Here is a 20,834-nt window from a genome sequence, read left to right on the forward strand (position 1 = left end):
CAGTGTATTGCCCAACGATGATGGGATTACACCTATATAGGATAAGTTCGAAATCCTTCCAATCACTCCACGGCTTCAAGAAGACTTGATTTGAATAGACGATAAGTTCAGTCATGTCATCGGCATAGAATTTCTTGACTTTGCTCCGTGGGGGAACAATGTTTACGAGTTCACTCAAATTAGCAGGAGCTAATTTTCAAATCAAGCATCCCCTCGCATGTGCTAAGCTCCGACGATAGTACCAGGGAGTCACCTATGGTGGTCATTTCTACCCCATCACCAATAAAAAAAACGAGCAAAAAACAAGAAAACAAAGAAGGACCTAGGCCGAGTGTCCTTTGATTTGTGTCCTGTAAAGTCACCTCGCTAGATTGTCTTATTTTTATGGGGCATAAGTATATACTGATAAATTGTTTTTGTTTAATTAATTAAAATAGTAAGCATTTATGTCACATTTAGTAGAGCATTATGACATGTGAACAGAGGGTAGCGGACGATTTTCTATGCTAATAAGTATTTTACAACGTTTATGTAATGATTGAGTGTAAACTGTAAGGATTTGAGGTACAGGGTTTAACTTACGAGAGAGTGTGAGTTCAGGATACAGTGTAATAATCTAGACCATAGAGTTTTACAAGTAAGAGAGAGAGAGAGAGAGAGAGAGAGAGAGAGAGTTCAGGGGATACAGTGAAAAGATATAATTTGAAGTTCAACGACCAAGCAAAGAGAGTTATGGGAAATAAAAGCGAAAATTTCCATTAAACTCCATTTTCCTAGCTTAAAGAAGAGAATCATGGAGTTTAGAGCAACTATCAACGGTTAACCGTTTTGAACTAATCTCTCGTGCTTAAGACCTCGGTGGGGTGCCTCGTCGGTCTCCACCGATTCATCTGCATACTTTCATTCTCTCGAACTTCGTATAATACAAAAAGCAAGCATAAATCACCGTAAAACCCCTCACCCTCTGTCTCTCCCTGTCTCTGCGCATCGACTCTTACGTCGAAATAACAAGCAGAATGGCGCTGCTCTCGGCGCTGGCGACGGAGATAGCCGTCCCTGCCTGTGCCGCCGTTGGGATAGTATTCTCTCTGGTCCAGTGGTTCCTGGTCTCCCGCGTCAAGCTTACGTCGGAGCAGCGTGCGTCGCCCAACGGCAGCGACGATAGGAAGAATGGCTTCGGCAACAGCCTCATTGATGAAGAAGAGAGCATCAACGAGCACAACGTGGTCTCCAGGTGCGCTGACATACAGAGCGCCATCTCGGAAGGTGAGGTTGAGGTTTTCTGGTTGCTCGTTCTTCTTTGTTATTCTAGCTAGGTCAAGTGCTTGCTTTCTGCTTCTATGTGCATTTCCTTTTTCTCTTCTAGCCTCTTTTGAGATTCTCTGGTCGTGCGTTTTCTATTCTCATGTTACATTGAAAGTTGAAATTTGAGTGCTCACCTTTGAAAATTCCTGAAGCTTATAGTTTCTGTCCTCTGTTTGAGTTGAGACTCTCGGCTTATGCTTGGTTTCTTGTTGAACAATGGAAGCGTAAAGAAACAAAACGTTTGTGAGGTGTTTTTTCAGACTAACTCAGATCGTGCTCTAATGCGAAAATGATTGAGACTTTGAGTTGAATGATAACATGGGCGAAACAAAAGATTCGGTCTTTAACACCTTTTGGCGACCGACTCGTGCCAAAGGTCAGGCTTTTACAGCCTCGGAGAATTTTCCTCAGGGTTTTTGGAGCCGCTCAAGCTTGCAGAAAACATGATTTTTGAGGCTTCGGTTTTTTGTTTATCTTTATGATAAGGATAGTGTTTAGTATATTTGTTGTCCTTTTTTGGAAAAGAAAATGGAACAACGAGAAGCCCCAAGCGGTGGAGTGTAGCCCTTTTTATTTATTTCTTCTGTTCATAGGAAAATGGGCTGACTTTTGTCATTTTTGTCCCATGTGCATTAATGAAGACGTTCTTATCTCTGTAGAACTGAATGCACGTGACTTGCACGTGAATTCCAAGGAAATACTACCGCATTTCTAGAGCTCCTATTTCTCTGTTCAGAAATGGCTTCAGCTACAACTTGGTCATTTTCCAAATCTCAATCAACTTACCAACTAGGTTGGAAGCCACCTTGATGACTGTGTTTAACTTTGATTCCCTTCTTAGCAAAATTGTCAAAATGATCTCATCAGAATTCACTAAGTCATTTATATAAAGGTTATTGCATAGACAGAACGATCTTTATAGAACGAACCATTAAGATGTTGCCTTTCTCGTAATTATGGAATGTGTTGATGTGCACAGGATGTCGACTCACCCCATAGCTTTGAAGATGTGAAAATTTCTCACATCAAACACGGGTGGTCTTTATCACGAGAAAAGCGGCAACCATGTGTATAGCATGTGCACTACACATGCTTTTGAGGACGTAATTGCTGCTTTTAACGAATTGCCTGTTTGAACAGTCTAAATTGCAATACAGTCCAAACAAGAAAGCTATGCAGATTTCGGTCCAAAATTAAGTAAGCCTAAAGTGTTAGTTGCTTCACATGCTTTAAAATGAAATCCCGTGAGTAATACATGGCTCTTACCTTTGAAATGAAGTAAATAGAAAGCCAAGGTTGGTACACCAAGATAGGTTAAGGCCATTGTAAGATTTAAATTTCTATCAGAAGAAATCACATCATAACTGATCTACCTGTGTACAATCTACTTGGAAGAGTTCTTTAGGTATTGCTTACTAAGTTTTTAGACTTTGCTGCATTACGGATTTTTTATTGTTTATAGTGTTGTCTATGTTTAGATCATGAAAAAAGGTGCCTTCACAGAGGATCCATTTTTCTTCACAGTTACATAGGAGAAAATCATGGGTTAATATAACGGGATTTGCTAAAAATTTTGGTACTTACACTTTAGAGTCCTTTCCAATGCCAACAAATATTCACAGTCCTTACCATGATTTGTTGCTATTTGAGAATTTTGCGAATGGCTTTCAAAGCTTCTCCAGATCATTGTACCAGGAAGAAATGACAGAATTCCCTCGTATACATCTTTTGACGCCATGACAGGATAAATTCATAATGACCACTATGAGAATTTATTATATGGGAGCTTGCCATTCTAATCAACATATATGTCATGCTTGTAGATCTTTGTTTGTCTTCTCCATCTCAGCTATCCTGCCTTTTCTTCTTTTTTGATGGAGATACATTTGTATTATTGACTTGATCATCGAAATGACATTTCTAAGCATATGCAACTGAAAAATGATAGACTTTTGGACACGTGGTGTAACAGGTGCAACATCTTTTCTTCTTACCGAATATCAGTATGTTGGAATTTTCATGATTGCCTTTGCAATTTTGATCTTCCTGTTTCTTGGTTCTTTTGAGGGATTCAGTACTAAGAACCAGCCTTGCACTTATGACCCATCAAGGATGTGCAAGCCTGCAGTGGGCACTGCCGTCTTCAGTACAGTATCGTTCTTGCTTGGTGCTTTCACCTCAATCCTATCTGGCTTCCTTGGAATGAAGATTGCAACTTATGCTAATGCAAGGATGACTTTGGAAGCGAGAAAAGGTGTTGGGAAAGCCTTCATTACCGCTTTCAGGTCTCGGGCAGTAATGGGTTTTCTACTTGCTTCCAATGGTCTTTTGGTCCTTTTTGTCGCCATCAATCTCTTGAAGTTGTATTATGGTGATGATTGGGGAGGTCTTTTTGAGGCTATTACTGGCTACGGTCTTGGTGGATCTTCCATGGCTCTATTTGGAAGAGTTGGTGGTGGCATTTACACCAAGGCTGCCAATGTTGGAGCTGATCTTGTTGGGAAGGTTGAGAGAAACATACCTGAAGATGATCCAAGAAACCCAGCTGTGAGTCATTTCACTTATTTGGGTTCTGGTAGGGCTATCAGTCTGTTTGTCAGGTCCAGGTCTATATAGAAGTTTTCATTCCGGTTCCAGTTCTAAAATTGTAAAGTGAAGCAATTTTTTTTATGCAGGTAATTGCTGACAATGTTGGTGATAACGTTGGCGATATTGCTGGAATGGGGTCTGATCTTTTTGGCTCATATGCAGGATCTTCCTGTGCTGCTCTTGTTGTTGCGTCCATCTCCTCTTTTGGGATTAACCGCGATTTCACTGCAATGTGCTATCCCCTGTTAATCAGTTCTGTAGGCATCCTTGTCTGCTTGATCACGACACTTTTTGCCACCAACTTTTTTGAAATTAAGTCTGTGAAAGAAATTGAGCCAGCATTGAAGAGGCAACTCATCATCTCAACTGCCTTGATGACTGTGGGAATTGCTATAGTCACTTGGATTGCACTTCCATCATCTTTCATGATTTTCAACTTTAAGGAACAGAAGTTGTGAAGAATTGGTAACCTTTATTATCATTTTATCCTTAATGCTTGAAATCAACTGCATCATCCATTCTTATGTCGTGTTATTTTTATGCTGGCACTTTGAGGAAGCAAGTGGTTTTGATGCTGGTGTTGTGTCTAACTCCTGCTTGAGGTTTTGGAGACACCACTGTTTTGGGTAACCCGTAGTTGTCCTTTCTTCCTCGCATGCTTTAGCTACTTAACTAACTGTCAAGACCATAGACTTTCTTGTTCCATGGCTTTATGATTCCATAAGTAGTTTGTATCTTGAGTTGATTGACTAAGATGTAAACATTAAATTTCATGAGACATGAATTACTAATGTGGTTGTCCCATAGCTGGGCTGTAAGTCTTCATTCCACCCAGGAATAGCGAGGCTGAGAGATTTGCTCTGATGTTATGGCTTTTGCACTTTGCAGGCAGCTATTCTAGTGCGTCAGTGTTGGCCTTTGGGCTGGACTGATTATTGGGTTTGTTACTGAATATTTCACCAGCAATGCCTACAGGTATAAGAGAGAATGGTACAGTTGGTTTCTTCTTGACAGAAAAGCACTGATCCTCAATAATTATTTTGCAGTCCTGTGCAAGATGTTGCTGATTCCTGTAGAACTGGAGCAGCTACCAATGTTATCTTCGGTCTTGCCTCAGGATATAAATCAGTTATTATTCCAATTTTTGCAATTGCAATAAGCATTTACGTTAGTTTCAGTTTTGCTGCAATGTACGGTATTGCAGTGGCTGCTCTGGGAATGCGGAGCACTATTGCTACTGGATTAGCCATCAATGCTTATGGTCCTATCAGTGACAATGCTGGAGGTATTGCTGAGATGGCTGGAATGAGTCACCGTATCCATGAGAGAACGGATGCGCTCGATGCTGCTGGGAACACAACTGCTGCTATTGGAAAAGTAAAACTATAGTCCCATTTCTTTCGTGGCATTTCCTTTCTGATTTCAATACTTAGCCACTCTTTTGCTTTTGGAAAGGGGGGAAAAAGTATAGCTGCTGTGAACTTTTGCCAATTTTTGGACTAACATGACTTAATTTATCTATATTTGAAGGGATTTGCCATTGGATGGGCAGCTCTCCTGTCTCTGGCCCCGTTTGGAGCTTTTGTGAGCCATGCAGCAATTTCTACTTTTGACGTCTTGACCCCAAAGGTTTTCGTCCATCGTGGGTTTGATGCTTCCTTGCTGGTTTTCTGCCATGACCATGAAGAGTGTTGGAAGCGCAGCTCTGAAGATGGTTGAGGAGGTTCGCAGACAGTTCAACACCATCCCTGGCCTCACGGAGGGCCATGAAAAACCTGACTATGCTACTTGCATCAAAATCTCCACTGATGCGTCATTCAAAGAGATGATTCCACCCGGTGCCCTTGTCATGATTCCACCCGGTGCCCTTGTCATCCTCACTCCACTCATTGTAGGGACCTTTTTTGGTGTGGAAACTTTGTCGGGTGTCTTCTGGCTCTCTTGTTTCTGGTGTTCAGGTGATTTTTTTTAGGATGCCGGTTCATTTCTGGAAAAAAGATTAAGGAAAATCTTCAAGAGCAGTCTGTTAGAGATAAGCTGATGATGTCATTTTCTCGACACAGTTAGCTATATCTGCATCAAATACAGGCGGCGTGTGGGACAACGCCAAGAAGTATATTGAGGTGCAGATCCCTCCACAATACTCCTTCTTTGCCACTCATGGTGGCGTCCTTTTGAAGATCTTCTGAGGTCCTCCTTTTCTAGCAGCCTAGCGTAATATCCAATCAACTTTTGACTGCACCTCCTTAGGAATTCCCACATCGCGGGGTTTTCAAACTAGTAGTTTAGCAAGCTTAGATTCTGGTGGATCGTGATGATAGTTTGGACAGTTACGTGGTGGAATGTATAGCTGCCAGTATTTTGTTAAATCTCCAAATTTCTTGCATTTGGTAGTGAACATCAATCGGGCACTTCTTTGCCTTACCTACAGAAAGCTTGTCTGACTAGTTATGTTGCATGCATAGCCTTATTTTGATAATAAGTATCTTCCGTATTAAGAACTTTTTTTTTCTTTTGTTGCAGATGTGAATATAAGAAAAGGTTTTTAATAGTTTATGTTGTAAAATTCTTAGTGGCATGAGCAAAGCCCTGTTGAAACTAAAATTAACATGCGACTTGATCAGGTCGTGAAATCTAACTTTCTATCTGGACACTACACGAAGATCTCCCTGGCATTTTCAGAATTTGCTTCTTGAAAACCTCAGTTTCTTGTGCGACTTTAATTGGTACAGTTCTGATATTTGCACCTTCTGAAATGTTCAAACCTTAAAATACAAAATGACCAGAAGTGGAGCAATTATCAAAATAAGGCGAGTAAGAGCATCAGTTGAGGATGCGAGTCCTGTAGGGTATGGAAACATTCCATTCTACACCCATTCCATTGCTAATTTAAACTGTACTCTGTATCAGAGTGGCGCCAGATGTTCTGGGATGGTTTGACAGAGCAAGGACGTAGTACTTTGGCAGCTTTAAAAAGAGCAGGGAGTCACAAGCGATTCGAACTCAGATTTTTGGGACCTAATGGACAGTCGCACCTGGACAATTCACCATCGTTCAGGTACTACTGGTATTTAAGTACAGCTGATCATGCTAACTGCAAGAACTTCTAAACTTTAGCTACATGAATGGCTCTCGAACCTTGTTGGTAGTAGTCCCAGTGCACGTCAGCGTAGTCTTTCACTGTCTTGTAAGCTTTTGGTCTTTCCTCAGTGATCAAAGCCTCTTCTGGTCCTATCTCTTTGTTGGGTTCTGGTGTGTAGAAAACAGCCAGAGAAATTCTGTCTCTCTCTGAACTGCTGAGCACCCTGTGTACTGGGCTCTTGAACACTCCATTGGTCATTATCTGTTAATCATTCGTTATATATACAGTCATGAACAGAATGAAACCAAGTGCAGCATGGGGGAAAAAAGCAAGTGACATTGTTTTTAGAACTGGGCTAATAACTTGCAAAATGACTGTAATATTGATGTATCAAAGTACCTCCATTTGATCAGCCATGAGGACAAGAAGAGCACCAGATATGGTTGGTACTGTGAACCACTTGTCGCCTTTGAGAACCTGAAGACCTTCAACATCTTGCAATATTATGGTGTACCCTGATCCATCTGCATGCGGTTTCAAGCCAAGGACGAGATCAGGTCTCGGACACTTGGAATAGTAATTGAATCTTGCCTGCAATGGAGCTTTTTCTCCAAACTGAATTAGGAAGCAGTCCTCTTGTAAGTCCAGTGACTTTGCCATGGCCTTTGAAATGGCTTCTGTCATCATCCTCATCTTCACAGTGTACTCTTGGAGAACATCTCTGCATTTTATTTAGCGAATCTTTGAGAAAATAAATTTCTTTGTTGCTTCAATGACTGCAACTTACAATGAAGTTCAACATGTAAAGGGTCAAGACCGCTGCATCTGGATTGTTATGTGATCATTTCACTGTAACTATGAGAATTAAGTTTCGGATCACGAGAGATTTAGGCTATAATTCGATAGTGTATTCACTCTCCTGGACGAATAGTTAACTTATCTCCCTAGATGGTCTCAGCAGTACACCTCCCTGTCTGCACTTCAAATGGCTACATGTCTTTAGTCAAACACCGTCGATAAGGATTACTTTACTCGGTATTGCTGTACCGATGAGATAATGATGGATGCAGTATATCAATTTTGCGAATCATTAGCATACCCACTATTATTCATATCTCGAGAAGAATTCAAAGATTAAGGGAGATGAGCACTATCCACATGTGACGTAAGAGTTCGATGGACATGTAGGAAGTGTCGCAGAGAGAGAAGATGGGGAGAGAGAGAGAGAGGGAGAGAGGTTCAATATCACAGGAGAGGCATGTTAAAAAACCTGAAAGAAGGTGGATTTTCTGGCCAGAATTTCAGCTTCCTCCGGTCCTCTGGATATACATCGAGGAAAAGCCGGTCGGACCAGTCCAAGGGCTGGCCTTTAGCAGGAACAGGATCACCGCCATAACCTTCAAACTCCTCCACTCCTTTCTCAAGTTTCCTCTTCTCTTCCATTGGTTGTTCAAAAAATTCTCGCGCGACTCGAACTATTTCATCCAGGAAAGAACTTGGGATTCCATGGCCTGTTGCCTGCAAGTTCATAATCATCAATATAGATTATTATGTTTGGAGTAGTAAAAACATTAACTATACCTCCTTGTTGCATCAAGCTGAACTTTTTTTATTTTATTTTGGCATCAGGAAACACCAAGTTGAATGAAACTAAAACCGAAAGGTCAAAGATATACACTGAAAAGGAACACAAGAAAGATTTTCAATCAGACCAGGAAGCAGCCCCATGAGGAAAGTGCCAATCGGAGCTTCTGTAGCTCTCCGTCATGTTCGGAGGATGGAGATGAAGAAGCCGAGAGGATGGAAAGGTCTATCACAGGTATTTGAGATAGCGGATCAGAAGAAACATTTTCTTCTTGCTCTTCGTCAGCTGCTTCACCACTTTTCCTGCAGATGTAGAGATGGGGGGGCTCTTCTTGGTTGATCACCAGTTCTTGCACACGTTTGGAAAGCAAGACCTCCGCCGGCGGGAGCGAGTCAGCAGCTTCAGCCATGTTTTGGATGTCTCCGGAGCTCGATGGGTCTTCGTTTAACTGCAAGAAATGACCAAGAGAAGCGATTTTTCGGTTGCTGGTGCTTATCTCTTTTCGTGTGTATACGCATTACTTACGTGTACTATCACAACAGTTGAATTGTATGACTCGGAGCAATAATTGGATTGCACATACGAGGAGTCCTGTGACTATCAGAGAGACAGAGAGAGAGAGAGAGAGCGGGGCTGACGAGAGTAAGAGGTATTGAGTCTGATCATCGACGGCTATTCCGACAGACAACGACATATAGAAATGTCTTTCTTTTAATGTACCGTCTTTAATGGAAGCATAGGTTCGCGCAAATAAGTAATACTTTATCTTCTTGACGAGAAGAATCTCATGAAATATATGAAAGCCTTAAAAAAGTTTATTGAGGATCAATATGACGAAATTTTTTTAAATTATTATATTCATAATAAATTTATTCAAAATTAATTTTTTGATTATCAAATATTTCAAACCGATATACCCATCATCAAATTATAGAATTTGATGACATGTAGATATACTTATTTTGGGTTTTACTTTTTATTTATTATAAGTATATTAATTTGTGATCTTCCGTGATATTAATCCAATTTAATCAAAACTAACTGAGAGTAAATTTATTATAAATTTTATCATGTGTGTATTAATTTAAGATTTTTAGTGGTTAAAAAATCAGTTTGAGGTAAACTTATCACAAATGTATTAATTGTAAGTTTTTTTGTAGTATTAATCCTTATTTTTAAGAACATTTTCTAGCATGTGCTTTGACCTTCTTTTTTTCCTTAGCGATACTAGTGCAAATAGCTTTACGTGTACCTTTGCTTCGCCCCATGATAAGGACGAATCATCCAGCAAAACGAGCCAGAAATAGCTCAGTGAAAACCCCTTGAGATCATGAAATTCATGGCCCCTATACCCGCACGATCGAATCTTGTCGATATCTTGAGGGTAATTCTGCCCAGATCAAGCCCCGACCACTTCTGCTCGTTTCGGAGGGGGAGACTCTTATCTTCCACACTTATTAATTCACTCGACTAATTCATCTATAATCGATGAACAAATACAAGCAGGCTCTTATCGTCAAAGTGGTTGATCCAATGAAAAAGGGACAACTTATCTTTGACAAGATCACAAATTCGATTTACATTATAAGCATTCCTCTAAATGATTTGGGTTATAGGCCTAGTTGCAGTATGTCCGATGTGAAGAAACATCTTGACTGCTAGGATTTTGATAGGGCTGCTATGATAAGTTCACCAATCTCGGACTTTAAGTTGCAAGTAATGCGAAGTAGGCAGGCATTTGTAGTAAGCATAAAATCCTACTATGCCCAAAGGGGTCACTAGCGCAAGTCGCTATGTGCCCACTCTTTACTTGTAAAAACATATTCAAGTAAACCTATGTCAACCAACCAAAAAAAAAATCGAGGACTAGTAAAACTCTACAAGTCTATCTCAAATAATAGAAAGGCTACGTTAGTATCTTCCGTCATCCTAATTTAACTTATATCCTTGATTATAGCGATTGAGCAATTCGAATACTCAATTGCACTATTTAAAAGTTCTAGGAATTTATCGCACCTGCGCGATAAACTTTAGGTTCTTTTTTGTGCACTTATTCAAAAAAAAATTTAACTAAGCTATTAGAAAAATACGACATAATCAGTAATCGACTCAATTTCGATTCTAATCATGTTGGGATTTGAGTAAAGAACTTTTTCGGGCGTGTGCTTTACTTTTCGGTATCTCTCTAGTAGAGAGAGAGAGAGAGAGAGAGAGAGAGAGAGAGATTTATATCTTCTTTTAGCCACTGCATCGCTTCGCAATTAAGCTTTAAGTCAACAGTTCTTCTTAAGTTCTTATCGAACAAGTTCATGCAGCGGGAGATGATGCTCTTCAAACGGGAAACCGATCGTACCCCACGCTAATCCGAGGCAGGAAGTGACGGAATATTCTTGAATCGCATAAACAGTTCGCATGAACGAATGTCTTCGTCACTGACTTGTAAGATCCCCCCAACTTAGTCGTGGACATCTATGGAGGTGCCTTATCGTGGTGGAAGATGGTGACTCAGGAAGTGATGTGGTGTTTTGGGTATTTGTCAGCGACCAATGCTATGCCCTCAACGTGAAATGCCTTTGATTTCTTGTGTTTGTTAGGAGGGCTTCATCGACCTCGATAGACTGTTCGTTCAGCTGTCATTGTCGCACCGTTCTTTTCTTTTTTACCTTTTTTTTTTAAAAAAACTTTACACGCTTATTAGTCGATATTCGTTAAATATAATGTTGAATCAATGTACCGCAATAAATTGATATTTGAATCTGAGGTGGAATTCCTCGTCAAGAACCTTCACGGATCCGCACGAACAATTTGTAAATTAACATGAGGTGCCGCTTTACACGACATTATGACCAAAAAGGTATTTGGATGTTTTGACAACTCTTTTGAGGGGCATACGGCCATAAACATTTCTGCTAGAGCATTTACGAGGACAGATGGACGAAAGTTTTAAGCCCTTAGAACGGTGATTAAAAGTAAGATTCCAGGGCATAAGCAATTCCTGCTTCCATAACATTTGTATGCATGTGCGGCTTTTCATCGAGAAAAATAAATCGTAAGTTATCCGATAAATGCACGATTAAAATAGAGATGTATTTGTCTTGCGCGTTCAAGGTGCGAAAGTCGTCGGAAATAGATCTCACCAGCACAACAAAGAAAAGTGGTAGCCATAGGTCGAGAAATCATGACACCGACAATATTTTCACGTGATACTGTTCATTAAATAAAAAATGTTTCTGATGATACTTTCTCCGGGACCCCAAAGTTAGGTACATCTGAGATTAGTTGATTCATCAATTTGCGAATGATTCCTGCTGGTGTTGACATGATGCTTCTCTTTCAATTTTCAGAATAAATTTATGCTTACCATCTCAACTTCTTGACGGCTCGGTGTTTGTGGAAGATGAAGACTGAATATGAACGGGTCTATCCACCAAATTGTCGCTGTTGCTTCCTTCTTTGTGATGGACATGTTAATATCTTCCTTGAAATTTCATTTAACACGGTTCCAATTTAATCCCCACGCCACTTAATATATAAGGTTTGAATTTAGGTATCCCTCGCTCAATTATCAACAATTGATCTGCGAGGATGATCGGCCATATCATGGGCCCGAGTGCACTCTCATCAATGAAACCTTCTACTATGAGTATGCTAAAGGGTACAGTGACAGCTTGCGATCGAACCAATCTTCAAGTGAATTGGACAAATGCATGGTTTGAAAATCTTCAAACAAATTTGGAACGAAGTTCTCACATTTAGATCTACCGATGAACAATCCTGAAATCGAAGGCCGGTTCTGCGCCTAGCAGACCAAGTTCCCGTTATCGCGGCCTATGGGCGACGTTCCAAGTTCAGATATCGGAATCAGATTTGGATTCGGCCCAACAAGAAGAAATGAATACTGGACCAAGTCCACTCGTACTTTGTTTGGGCCAACATCCAATTTGTTTATAGGTGGCCCATGTTGGCATTCTCATCATGCAATTACGTGGAAAAAAGAAACAGCAAAAGGGAAAAAAAAAGAAAATGCAAAGGTTGCTTCGACGGATCCTAATCGGACAGCGTCGCTCTGAAAAGGTTTTCTTGCTCCATGATTTTACGATTCCATAACTAGCTTGTACCTTGAGCTTATTGAATGAGATGTAAACGTTAATTTTCACGTGACATGAATTACTAACGTGGCTGTCCCATAGCTGGGCTGTAAGTCTTCATTCGCCCCACGAATGCTGAGGTTGAGAGATTTGCACTTTGCAGGCAGATATTCTTGTGCGTCAGCTTTGGCCTTTGGCTCGACTGATAATTGGGTTTGTTACTGAATATTTCACCAGCAATGCCTACAGGTGTAAGCGAGAAGGGTACAGTTGGTTTCTTCCTAACGGATAAACACATATCGCCAATAATTGTTTTGCAGTCCTGTGCAAGATGTTGCTAATTCCTGCAGAACTGGAGCAGCTACTGATGTTATTTTCGGTCTTGCCTTGGGATAAGAAGCAGTTATTATTGAGATTTTGCGATTGCAATAAGCATTCATGTTAGTTTCAGTTTTGCTGCAATGTACGGTATGGCGGTGGGCCAGTGGCTGCTCTGAGAATGCTTACTATTGCTACTGGATTAGCCATAGATGCTTATGGTCCTACCAGCAACAATGCTGGAGGGATTGCCAAGATGGCTGGAATGAGTCACCGTATCCGGTGCCCTTGTCATGCTTTCACCCCACTCATTGTAGGGACCCTTTTTCGAGTGGAAATTTTGTCCGGTGTTCTCGTTGGCTCTCTTGTTTATGGTGTTCAGGTGATTTTTTTTTAGGATGCTGGTTCATTTCTCGAAAGAAGATTTAAGGAAAATCATCAAGAGAAGAGTATTTTAGAGATAAGTTGATCATGTCATTTTCTCGTCACGGATAGCTATGCCCGCATCAAATACAGGCGACACGTGGGACAATGCCAAGATAAATATTGAGGTACAGATCCCCCGAAAATACTGGCTACATTTCTGTCCAATTTTCTGAAACCACTCTAATATGTACAAGGCTCTGTATTCTTTTTCTAAAGAGGTGTTCTGTAATGTGCTCTTTACATTAGGCCGGTGCTTCTGAGCATGCAAGGGCTTTCATTCCAAAGGGGTTAAAGCCGCGAGAGGCAGCTGTTATTTTAGATACCATTGGCGACCCTCTTAAAGATACTTCAGGCCCATCTCTGAACATCCTCAACAAGCTTATGGCAGTGGAGTCACTCGTGTTTGCGCCCTTCTTTGCCACTCACGGCGGCCTTATTTTCAAGATTTCCTGAGGTCCTTTTCTAGCGGCCTAGCATTATTTCCAATCAACTTTGACTGCACCTCCTCAAAAATCCCATATTGTGGGGTTTTCAAACTTGTAGTTTTAGCAAGCTTAGATTTTGGTGGATCGTGATGATAGTTTGGCAGGTTAGATGTTAAAGAACTTGACAAATTGGTAGAATGCTGGTTGAATGTATAACTGCGAGTATTTTGTTAAATCTCCAAATTTCTTGCATTTGGTAACGAACATCATTCGGGTACTTTTTTGCCTTACCTACAGAACGCTTTTCTGACTAGTTATGTTGCATGCACAGCCTTTTTTTGATCGTAAATATCTTTTGTATTGAGAAATCTTTTCTTTTTTATTTGATTTTGCAGAGGTAAACATAAGAAACAGTCTTCAACAGTTTATGTTGTGATACTCTTAAAGTTTTCTTTTGGCACGAGCAAAGCCCCGTTGGTAATAAAATCAACATGCCATTGGATCAGTTGATATTGGTGCCAATATCAGAGCCCTATCAATTAAAATCACACAAGATGCCGAATAGAAGTTGAGGATGTGAGTCCTGTAGAGTATGGAAACATTCCATTTTACTCTCATTCCATGCTGACTTAACTGTTTCAATCTTCTTTTGGGATGGAAAGGTGAGGGAATGCCAACAATTGGCGGACGTTCTCAACCAATACTGCATGGCTACTGTGAAGAATCGTCCACACGCGCCTTTAAGCAATGAGACATTTCATTCTTTATATTGAGAGTAAACATGCTTCTCTTCAACTTCTTCACATTTGCAATCAATTTATTATTTTGGTCTTATAGCACAAAGCTAAGATCTTTCATGCGAATAGTATAGCCTTTCTCTAGAAACTGTCCCAAACTCAAGATATTGCTTGACATCTCTAAAAGATGATAAACATTAGTAATAAATTAACATGCACCATTTCTCAAATGAATCAAACTTATACATTTGCCTTTGACAAGAATTTTGGAGTTATCATTGAACGAGACTTTACCCTTAATTGTCTCATCTACCTCAGTAAACATCTCCTTTTGCCCAGACATGCGGTTGCTTGCACTGGTATCCAAGTACCATATATCATTTTGACCTCCTTCATCTTCTTTGAAAGCTAGTAAATGAACTTGATCAGTATCATTCACCATGTTTGTCTTTTCATCTACTTTGCTACTCTCTTTGTTCCAGTAGTTAGAAGCATAGCTGCCAAATTTATTGCAATTATAACATCGAATTTTAGATTTATTATGCCATTGGCCTGTCGAGTTTTTTCCTCTTCCACAAACACCTCTTTGATTATGGTTTCTACCATCGTCTCGAGCAGCATCTCCTCTACTTCGTCCAAGATCTCTAACTTGAAAGCAACCTTGGCCTCAACCTGGATCACGACTTTGATTTGTCCCTTGAATTTGCACGGTATCTCTTCTTTGCTCCTTCTCATTTTGAATGGTTAATCACATTTGGACAACTTCCTCCACCGGTTCCTTCTTTTTTCTTCCAAACCTTTCTTCATGGACTTGTAATAAACCCAAAAGCTCATCGATCATCATGTCATCCAAGTCTTTGGATTCTTTGATTACAACACCAATGTGGTTGTACTTCTTGTCTAAGGATCGAAGTATTTTCTCAACAACACGAACATCTAAGCCGTCTTCTCCATTTCTTTTCATATGGTTGCCAATCACCAAAATTCTTGTGGAAAAATCAAAAATCAATTTGGATTCTTTCATATGAATTACTCAAATTCACCTCTCAAGTCTGAGGGTGAATCTTCTATACTCCTTGATGTGTGTTGCAAAGAATCTTTCATGCCTCCTTACCAATGATGGCATTCAAACCTTTTCGAACATGGAATCATATGAAGCTTGATAGATGATTGACAAGGCATATTGATTTTTTGTTAGAACCTTCTTTGAGGCATTCTTTTGGTTTTAGTTTAAGGTGGCTTTGTCCTTTGGCTCATCATAGCCAGTGTTGACAAGTTCACATACACCGTAAGTGTCGAGTAGAGCTTTTAATCCAACGGCCCAATTACCATAATTTTCTTTGGTAAGACAAGGGCATTGAAGGTGAATTACTCACAGCTCACGTAAAGACGAGAAGGATGAGATAGATAGACCTCATATTTATTTCACCTAATCAGAAACGATTACAAGACCCCCTTATTTATAGACTTATTATACAACTTTTACTCACTAGCATTCCGAGGAGATAAAATACTGGGAACTTACGAAACATTGATTACACATAGAAACATGAACAGTCACCATGAACTTACAAACGGACTTCTCAAAAGCAACGCCACAACCGACCAAAAAAAAAAAAAAAAAAAAGCAACGCCACAATGATGATTCTTTTTCAATGGGTGCACCAGGCTTGGGAGTCGAATGGACATACTAATTAATCGATAACTTTTTTGATTGATCGACAGCTTCCAGTAAATTTGGTTTAATTACTAACAAGCACGCCTGATCAAGAAAACTGCAATAGCTTCTAGACTTTAGCTATGTGAATGGCTCTCAAGCCTTGTTGGTAATAGCCCCAATGCTCGTCATTGTAGTCTTTCACTTTCTTGTAAGCTTGTGGTCTTTCCTCAGTAATCAAAGCCTCTTCGGGTCCTATCTCTTTGTTGGGTTCTGGTATGTAGAAAACAGCCACAGAGATTCTGTCTCTCTCTGAACTGCTGAGCACCCTGTGCACTGCACTCTTGAACACTCCATTGGTCATTATCTGTTATGCATAACATAATAGTCATGAACAGAATGAAACAAGGTGTAGCATGAAAAAGCATACAATAGACATTGTATTTTAGAACTGGGCAAATAACTTGCAAAATAACTGTATCATTGATCTATCAAAGTACCTCCATTTGATCACCCATGAGGACAAGAAGAGCACCGGACATGGCTGGTATTGTGAACCACTTGTCGTCTTTGAGAACCTGAATACCTTCAACATCTTGCAAGATTATGGTGTACCCTGTTCCATCTGCATGCGGTTTCAAGCCAAGGACGAGATCAGGTCTTGGACACTGGGGGTAGTAATTGAATCTCGCATTCAGATGTGCTTTTTCGCCAAACTGATTTAGGAAGCAGTCCTCTTGTAAGTCCAGTGACTTCGCCATGGCCTTTGAAACGGCTTCTGTCATCATCCTCATCTTCACAGTGTACTCTTGTAGAACATCCCTGCATTTTATTTGGCCAATCGTTTGAGAAAGATTTCTTTGTTGCTTCAATGACTGCAACTTACAATTAAGCTAAACATGCGAAGGGTCAAGGCCACAACATTTTGATTGTTCAGGTGATCATGCGACTGTGATTATGTGCATAAAATTTTAAATCAGGAGACATTTAGACCATAATTTGATAATGAATTTACTTTCCCAGACAAACAGTTATCTTATCTCCATAGATGGTCTCAGGACAGTTCTCTTTGTCTGGACTTCGAATGTCAACATGTCTTTAATCAGGTACTGTCAATAAAGATAACTTTTCCGGTATTGCTATATTGAGAAGATAATGACGGATGCAATAAAATTTTGTGGGACCACTGCCAACTGTTCCAAAAGCTTAAATTGTTAGACGAATGTGTAGTTTAATATTTGTTTTAAAAACTTAAGTGGTTAGATGAATGGGTGGTTTAATATTTAAATATTCTAACAGATGCGCGAGGGAAGGAGAGTTGGTGGTGTTCAATATCATGGAAGAGGCATGTAGGAAAACCTGAAAGTAGGCGGATTTTCTGGCCAGAATTTCAGATTCCTCCGATCCTCTGGATATACATCGAGGAAAAGCCGGTCGGACCAGTCCAAGGGCTGGCCTTTAGCAGGAACAGGATCACCACCATAACCTTGAAAATCCTCCACTCCTTTCTCATATTTCTTCTTCTCTTCCATCGGTTGTTCAAAGAATTCTCGCCCAACTCGAACCATTTCATCCAGGAAAGAACTTGGGATCCCATGGCCTGTTGCCTGCAAGTTCATAATCATTTAAATAGATAAATGTGTTTGGAGTAGCGAAAACATTAACTATATCTCCTTCTCGCATCAAGCTAAACATTTATTTATTTTTTTGCATTAGGAAACGTCTAGTTGAATGAAATTAAAACCAAAAAGGTCAGAGATCTGCACTGAAAAGTAAAAACAAGAAAGATATTCCATCAGACCAGGAAGCAGCCCCATGAGGAAAGTGCTAATCTGAGCTTCTGTAGCTCTCCATCTTGTTCAGACAATGTAGATGAAGATGATGAGAGGATGGAAAGGTCTATCAGAGGAAAATGAGATAGCGGATCAGAAGAAACATCTCCTCGTTGCTCTTCGCCAGCCGCTTCACCACTTTTCCTGCAGATGTAGAGATGGGGCGGCTCTTCTTGGTTGATCACCATCTCTTGCACACGTTTGGAAAGCAACACCTCCGCTGGCGGGAGTGAGTCAGCAGCTTCAGCCATGTTTTCTATGTCTCCGGAGGTGGATAGGGTCTTTGTTTAACTGGAAGAAATGACCAAGAGAAGCACTTTGTTAGTTGCCGGTGCTAAACTCTCTTCTTATATATACTTATAATTTGCATATACTGTCACTACAGTTAAATTGCATGATACAGAGCAATAATTGGATTGCATGCAAGAGGAATTCTATTTCAATTAACCTATGTGACGAGGAGTTTTTGTTTGGGGGGGGTGTGTTTGGGAGGAGGAGGAGGAGGAGGAGGAGGAGAGGGGCTCACGAGAGGGAGAGATCTCAAGTATGATTATCGATGTTTGCTCTGATAGACAATGTAAGATAGAAATGTTCAATTTATACTCTCGGACCGTTCATACCCGCACAGTCGAGTTTTGTCGAAGTCTCGAGAGTAATTCTGCACGGTTCAAGCCGGGACCACTTACGCTCATTTGGTGGAGGGAAAACATGACCCCTCATGTAAGAAATGTTCAATTATTATTCTTGGACCGTTCGACCCGCACAGTCGAATTTCGTCCATGTCTTGACAGTAATTCTGCAGGTATCAAGCCGTGACCACTTATGCTCATTTTGGTGGGGCAAAACCGTGTCTTCCGCTCTCAATAATGCACTCAACTACTCATCTTTTAAGTGTTGAAGCTTGGTTTCGATAACTTTCTCGTCAGTGGATGCTCAGTTATTCCCAAAGTGGTCGGCCTTTTGAGAAAACAGCTACTTATATACTCCATGATGTCACAAATTATATTCACGTCTTGAGCGTTCCTCCAAATGACTGGAGCTATATTAGCTAGCTGCGATATATCAATGACGGCTTGCCAACCTTGACATTAGGCCAAGGATAGTGTCTAGTACCTATGATTCAAACTAGATATTAGATATGAAACCTTATGGCAATCGATTGTACCCGCGCCAATCCATGGCATGAGGCGACAGGATATTCTTGAATCGCATCGGTAGACCACATGAACGACTGTCGACTTTGTCGTGGATTTTTATGGAGGTGCCTTTCCTGGTGGAAGATGGTGGTGACCATGAAAGCGATGTGGTGCTATTGGGGTGTTGTCGGCGACCAATGAATGTTATTGCCTAAACGTGGAAAATGTTTGGTTCCTACTTTTGTAGGGAGGGCATCCCAGAACCATAATGGGTTGTTCGGCTGTCACTTTCTGTACCACTCGTTCTTTCTTTTTTAAGCTGTAGATGATTATCAGTTGATCCTCGCTGAATATCATGTCGAATAGGGGTAACGCAACAAGTGGAGGTTCGAATCCAAGCTAATAGATAAAACGATAAGATAGGGAGAAGACTAGCATTTCCCATCTTTAGAAGTGAAAAAAGTGTTTCGGTCGTCTAGTCACTGTAATCTCATGGAGCCGGTATGATATTCTTTGCCAAACCTTCGAGACTCCGTCTAAGTAATCAATCTTTGACCGTGTTTAAAATAGCTAAACTTATTTAAGTGCGCGAAAGTCGACACGAGATATCACACTAAACGACATGATACCGGTCATTCGATGAAATGCAAAAGATTAGATAGATACATCTGAGATGGTCAATTCATCCTTTGGGTATGATTGTTGCGGCTAAATTAATCTCAACAAGTAATATATAGAAACTTTATTAAATTTTGTTCAAATTGAGACACGAGGTCTCACTCAACGTAACATACAAAAATTAATCCGAGAGGATGATCAGCCAGGACCAAGTGCGCTCACATCAACAAAATCTTCTACATATGCATATGCTAAAGGGTCTAACGATCGCAAGCGATCGAACTGATTTAGTGAATCAGGCGAATTCAAAACTCTTGGAACAAATTACTAACGGAGGAGTTTCTTAGGTTTGGGTCTAACAAGGAACAATCTTGGAATTGAAGACCAGTTATATGCCTAGGAGGCTTTGGTTCCTAATCCTTATTAATAGGGGTGAGCACGGTTCTGATCCAACCCAAGAATCCGATTAGATCAAACTGCCGATACTAGGCAATTTTCACCAAAATCAGACATAACCGATTTCGGTTCCCTATTCTGCGAAAGGAGCTGACCGACAGGACCGGTCCGGCATGCCTAAAAAAAAAAACTGATTTTTTTTCTTCTTCCATTTTCTTAACTAAACTGGCTACAGCTGCATCAGGACTGTTTGGCCCCAAAAACAAAACCATGAACCAGACCTAGCCCTCTCACTCTCGCTTGTCACTCAAGCTCCTCCGTGCTTGACCATGAGTCCGTCACCTCAGAACCATTTCCAACCGTGCCTTTGTCGCCTCCGTGCCCTCGCGTCCTGTCGCCTCTCAGCGGTGCACCTTGCCTCTCGATTGGCAGGATTCCCCATCTTCGCTTTTGATTTTTCAGTGCAAGTTCGTGCTTTCCTTCCCAATTTCTTGAAGGCGCGGGTAAAGAACTTTCCTTCCTTGTGGAAGATGAAGGTCGTGTGAATACTTGACTGGGGTACGCATCAAATTTTCAATGGCTGGCTGTTTCTTTCTTTGTGATGGACATGTCATTGTATTCTTTGGAGCTTAATTTGAAA

General features: G+C 40.6%; 2 protein-coding genes and 1 pseudogene across 2 annotated transcripts; 1 reads left to right on the plus strand and 2 right to left on the minus strand.

The window, feature by feature from the left end:
* The first annotated feature begins 1,016 nt into the window (after positions 1 to 1,016).
* LOC104431102 lies at positions 1,017 to 13,846 on the plus strand (annotated as a pseudogene).
* LOC104450595 (probable 2-oxoglutarate-dependent dioxygenase ANS) lies at positions 6,695 to 9,100 on the minus strand. Its single transcript, XM_018876684.2, has 4 exons — positions 8,689 to 9,100; positions 8,247 to 8,494; positions 7,376 to 7,697; positions 6,695 to 7,237 (listed from the first exon to the last, which is right to left on the minus strand). Exons 1-4 carry the CDS (start codon positions 8,968 to 8,970, stop codon positions 7,001 to 7,003), a joined length of 1,089 nt encoding a protein of 362 aa, XP_018732229.2. The 5' UTR covers positions 8,971 to 9,100; the 3' UTR covers positions 6,695 to 7,000.
* A 2,110-nt stretch (positions 13,847 to 15,956) lies between the features above and the next one.
* LOC104450596 (protein SRG1) lies at positions 15,957 to 18,646 on the minus strand. Its single transcript, XM_010065218.3, has 5 exons — positions 18,571 to 18,646; positions 18,014 to 18,335; positions 17,572 to 17,819; positions 16,713 to 17,034; positions 15,957 to 16,579 (listed from the first exon to the last, which is right to left on the minus strand). Exons 2-5 carry the CDS (start codon positions 18,293 to 18,295, stop codon positions 16,343 to 16,345), a joined length of 1,089 nt encoding a protein of 362 aa, XP_010063520.1. The 5' UTR covers positions 18,296 to 18,335; positions 18,571 to 18,646; the 3' UTR covers positions 15,957 to 16,342.
* Between the last annotated feature and the right edge of the window lie 2,188 nt (positions 18,647 to 20,834).

Source organism: Eucalyptus grandis, chromosome 6, assembly GCF_016545825.1.
Source record: "Eucalyptus grandis isolate ANBG69807.140 chromosome 6, ASM1654582v1, whole genome shotgun sequence".
Lineage (NCBI taxonomy): Eukaryota > Viridiplantae > Streptophyta > Magnoliopsida > Myrtales > Myrtaceae > Eucalyptus > Eucalyptus grandis.

Excerpts from the sequence above, each read along its gene's own strand:
- LOC104450595 (XM_018876684.2), bottom strand. The coding sequence starts at position 8,970 with ATGGCTGAAGCTGCTGACTCGCTCCCGCCGGCGGAGGTCTTGCTTTCC. Across the intron at positions 8,495-8,688 it reads CCTCATGGGGCTGCTTCCTG|GCAACAGGCCATGGAATCCC; the intron begins GTCTGATTGAAA and ends ATGAACTTGCAG. Across the intron at positions 7,238-7,375 it reads TCATGGCTGATCAAATGGAG|ATAATGACCAATGGAGTGTT; the intron begins GTACTTTGATAC and ends AATGATTAACAG.
- LOC104450596 (XM_010065218.3), bottom strand. The coding sequence starts at position 18,295 with ATGGCTGAAGCTGCTGACTCACTCCCGCCAGCGGAGGTGTTGCTTTCC. Across the intron at positions 17,820-18,013 it reads CCTCATGGGGCTGCTTCCTG|GCAACAGGCCATGGGATCCC; the intron begins GTCTGATGGAAT and ends ATGAACTTGCAG. Across the intron at positions 16,580-16,712 it reads TCATGGGTGATCAAATGGAG|ATAATGACCAATGGAGTGTT; the intron begins GTACTTTGATAG and ends TATGCATAACAG.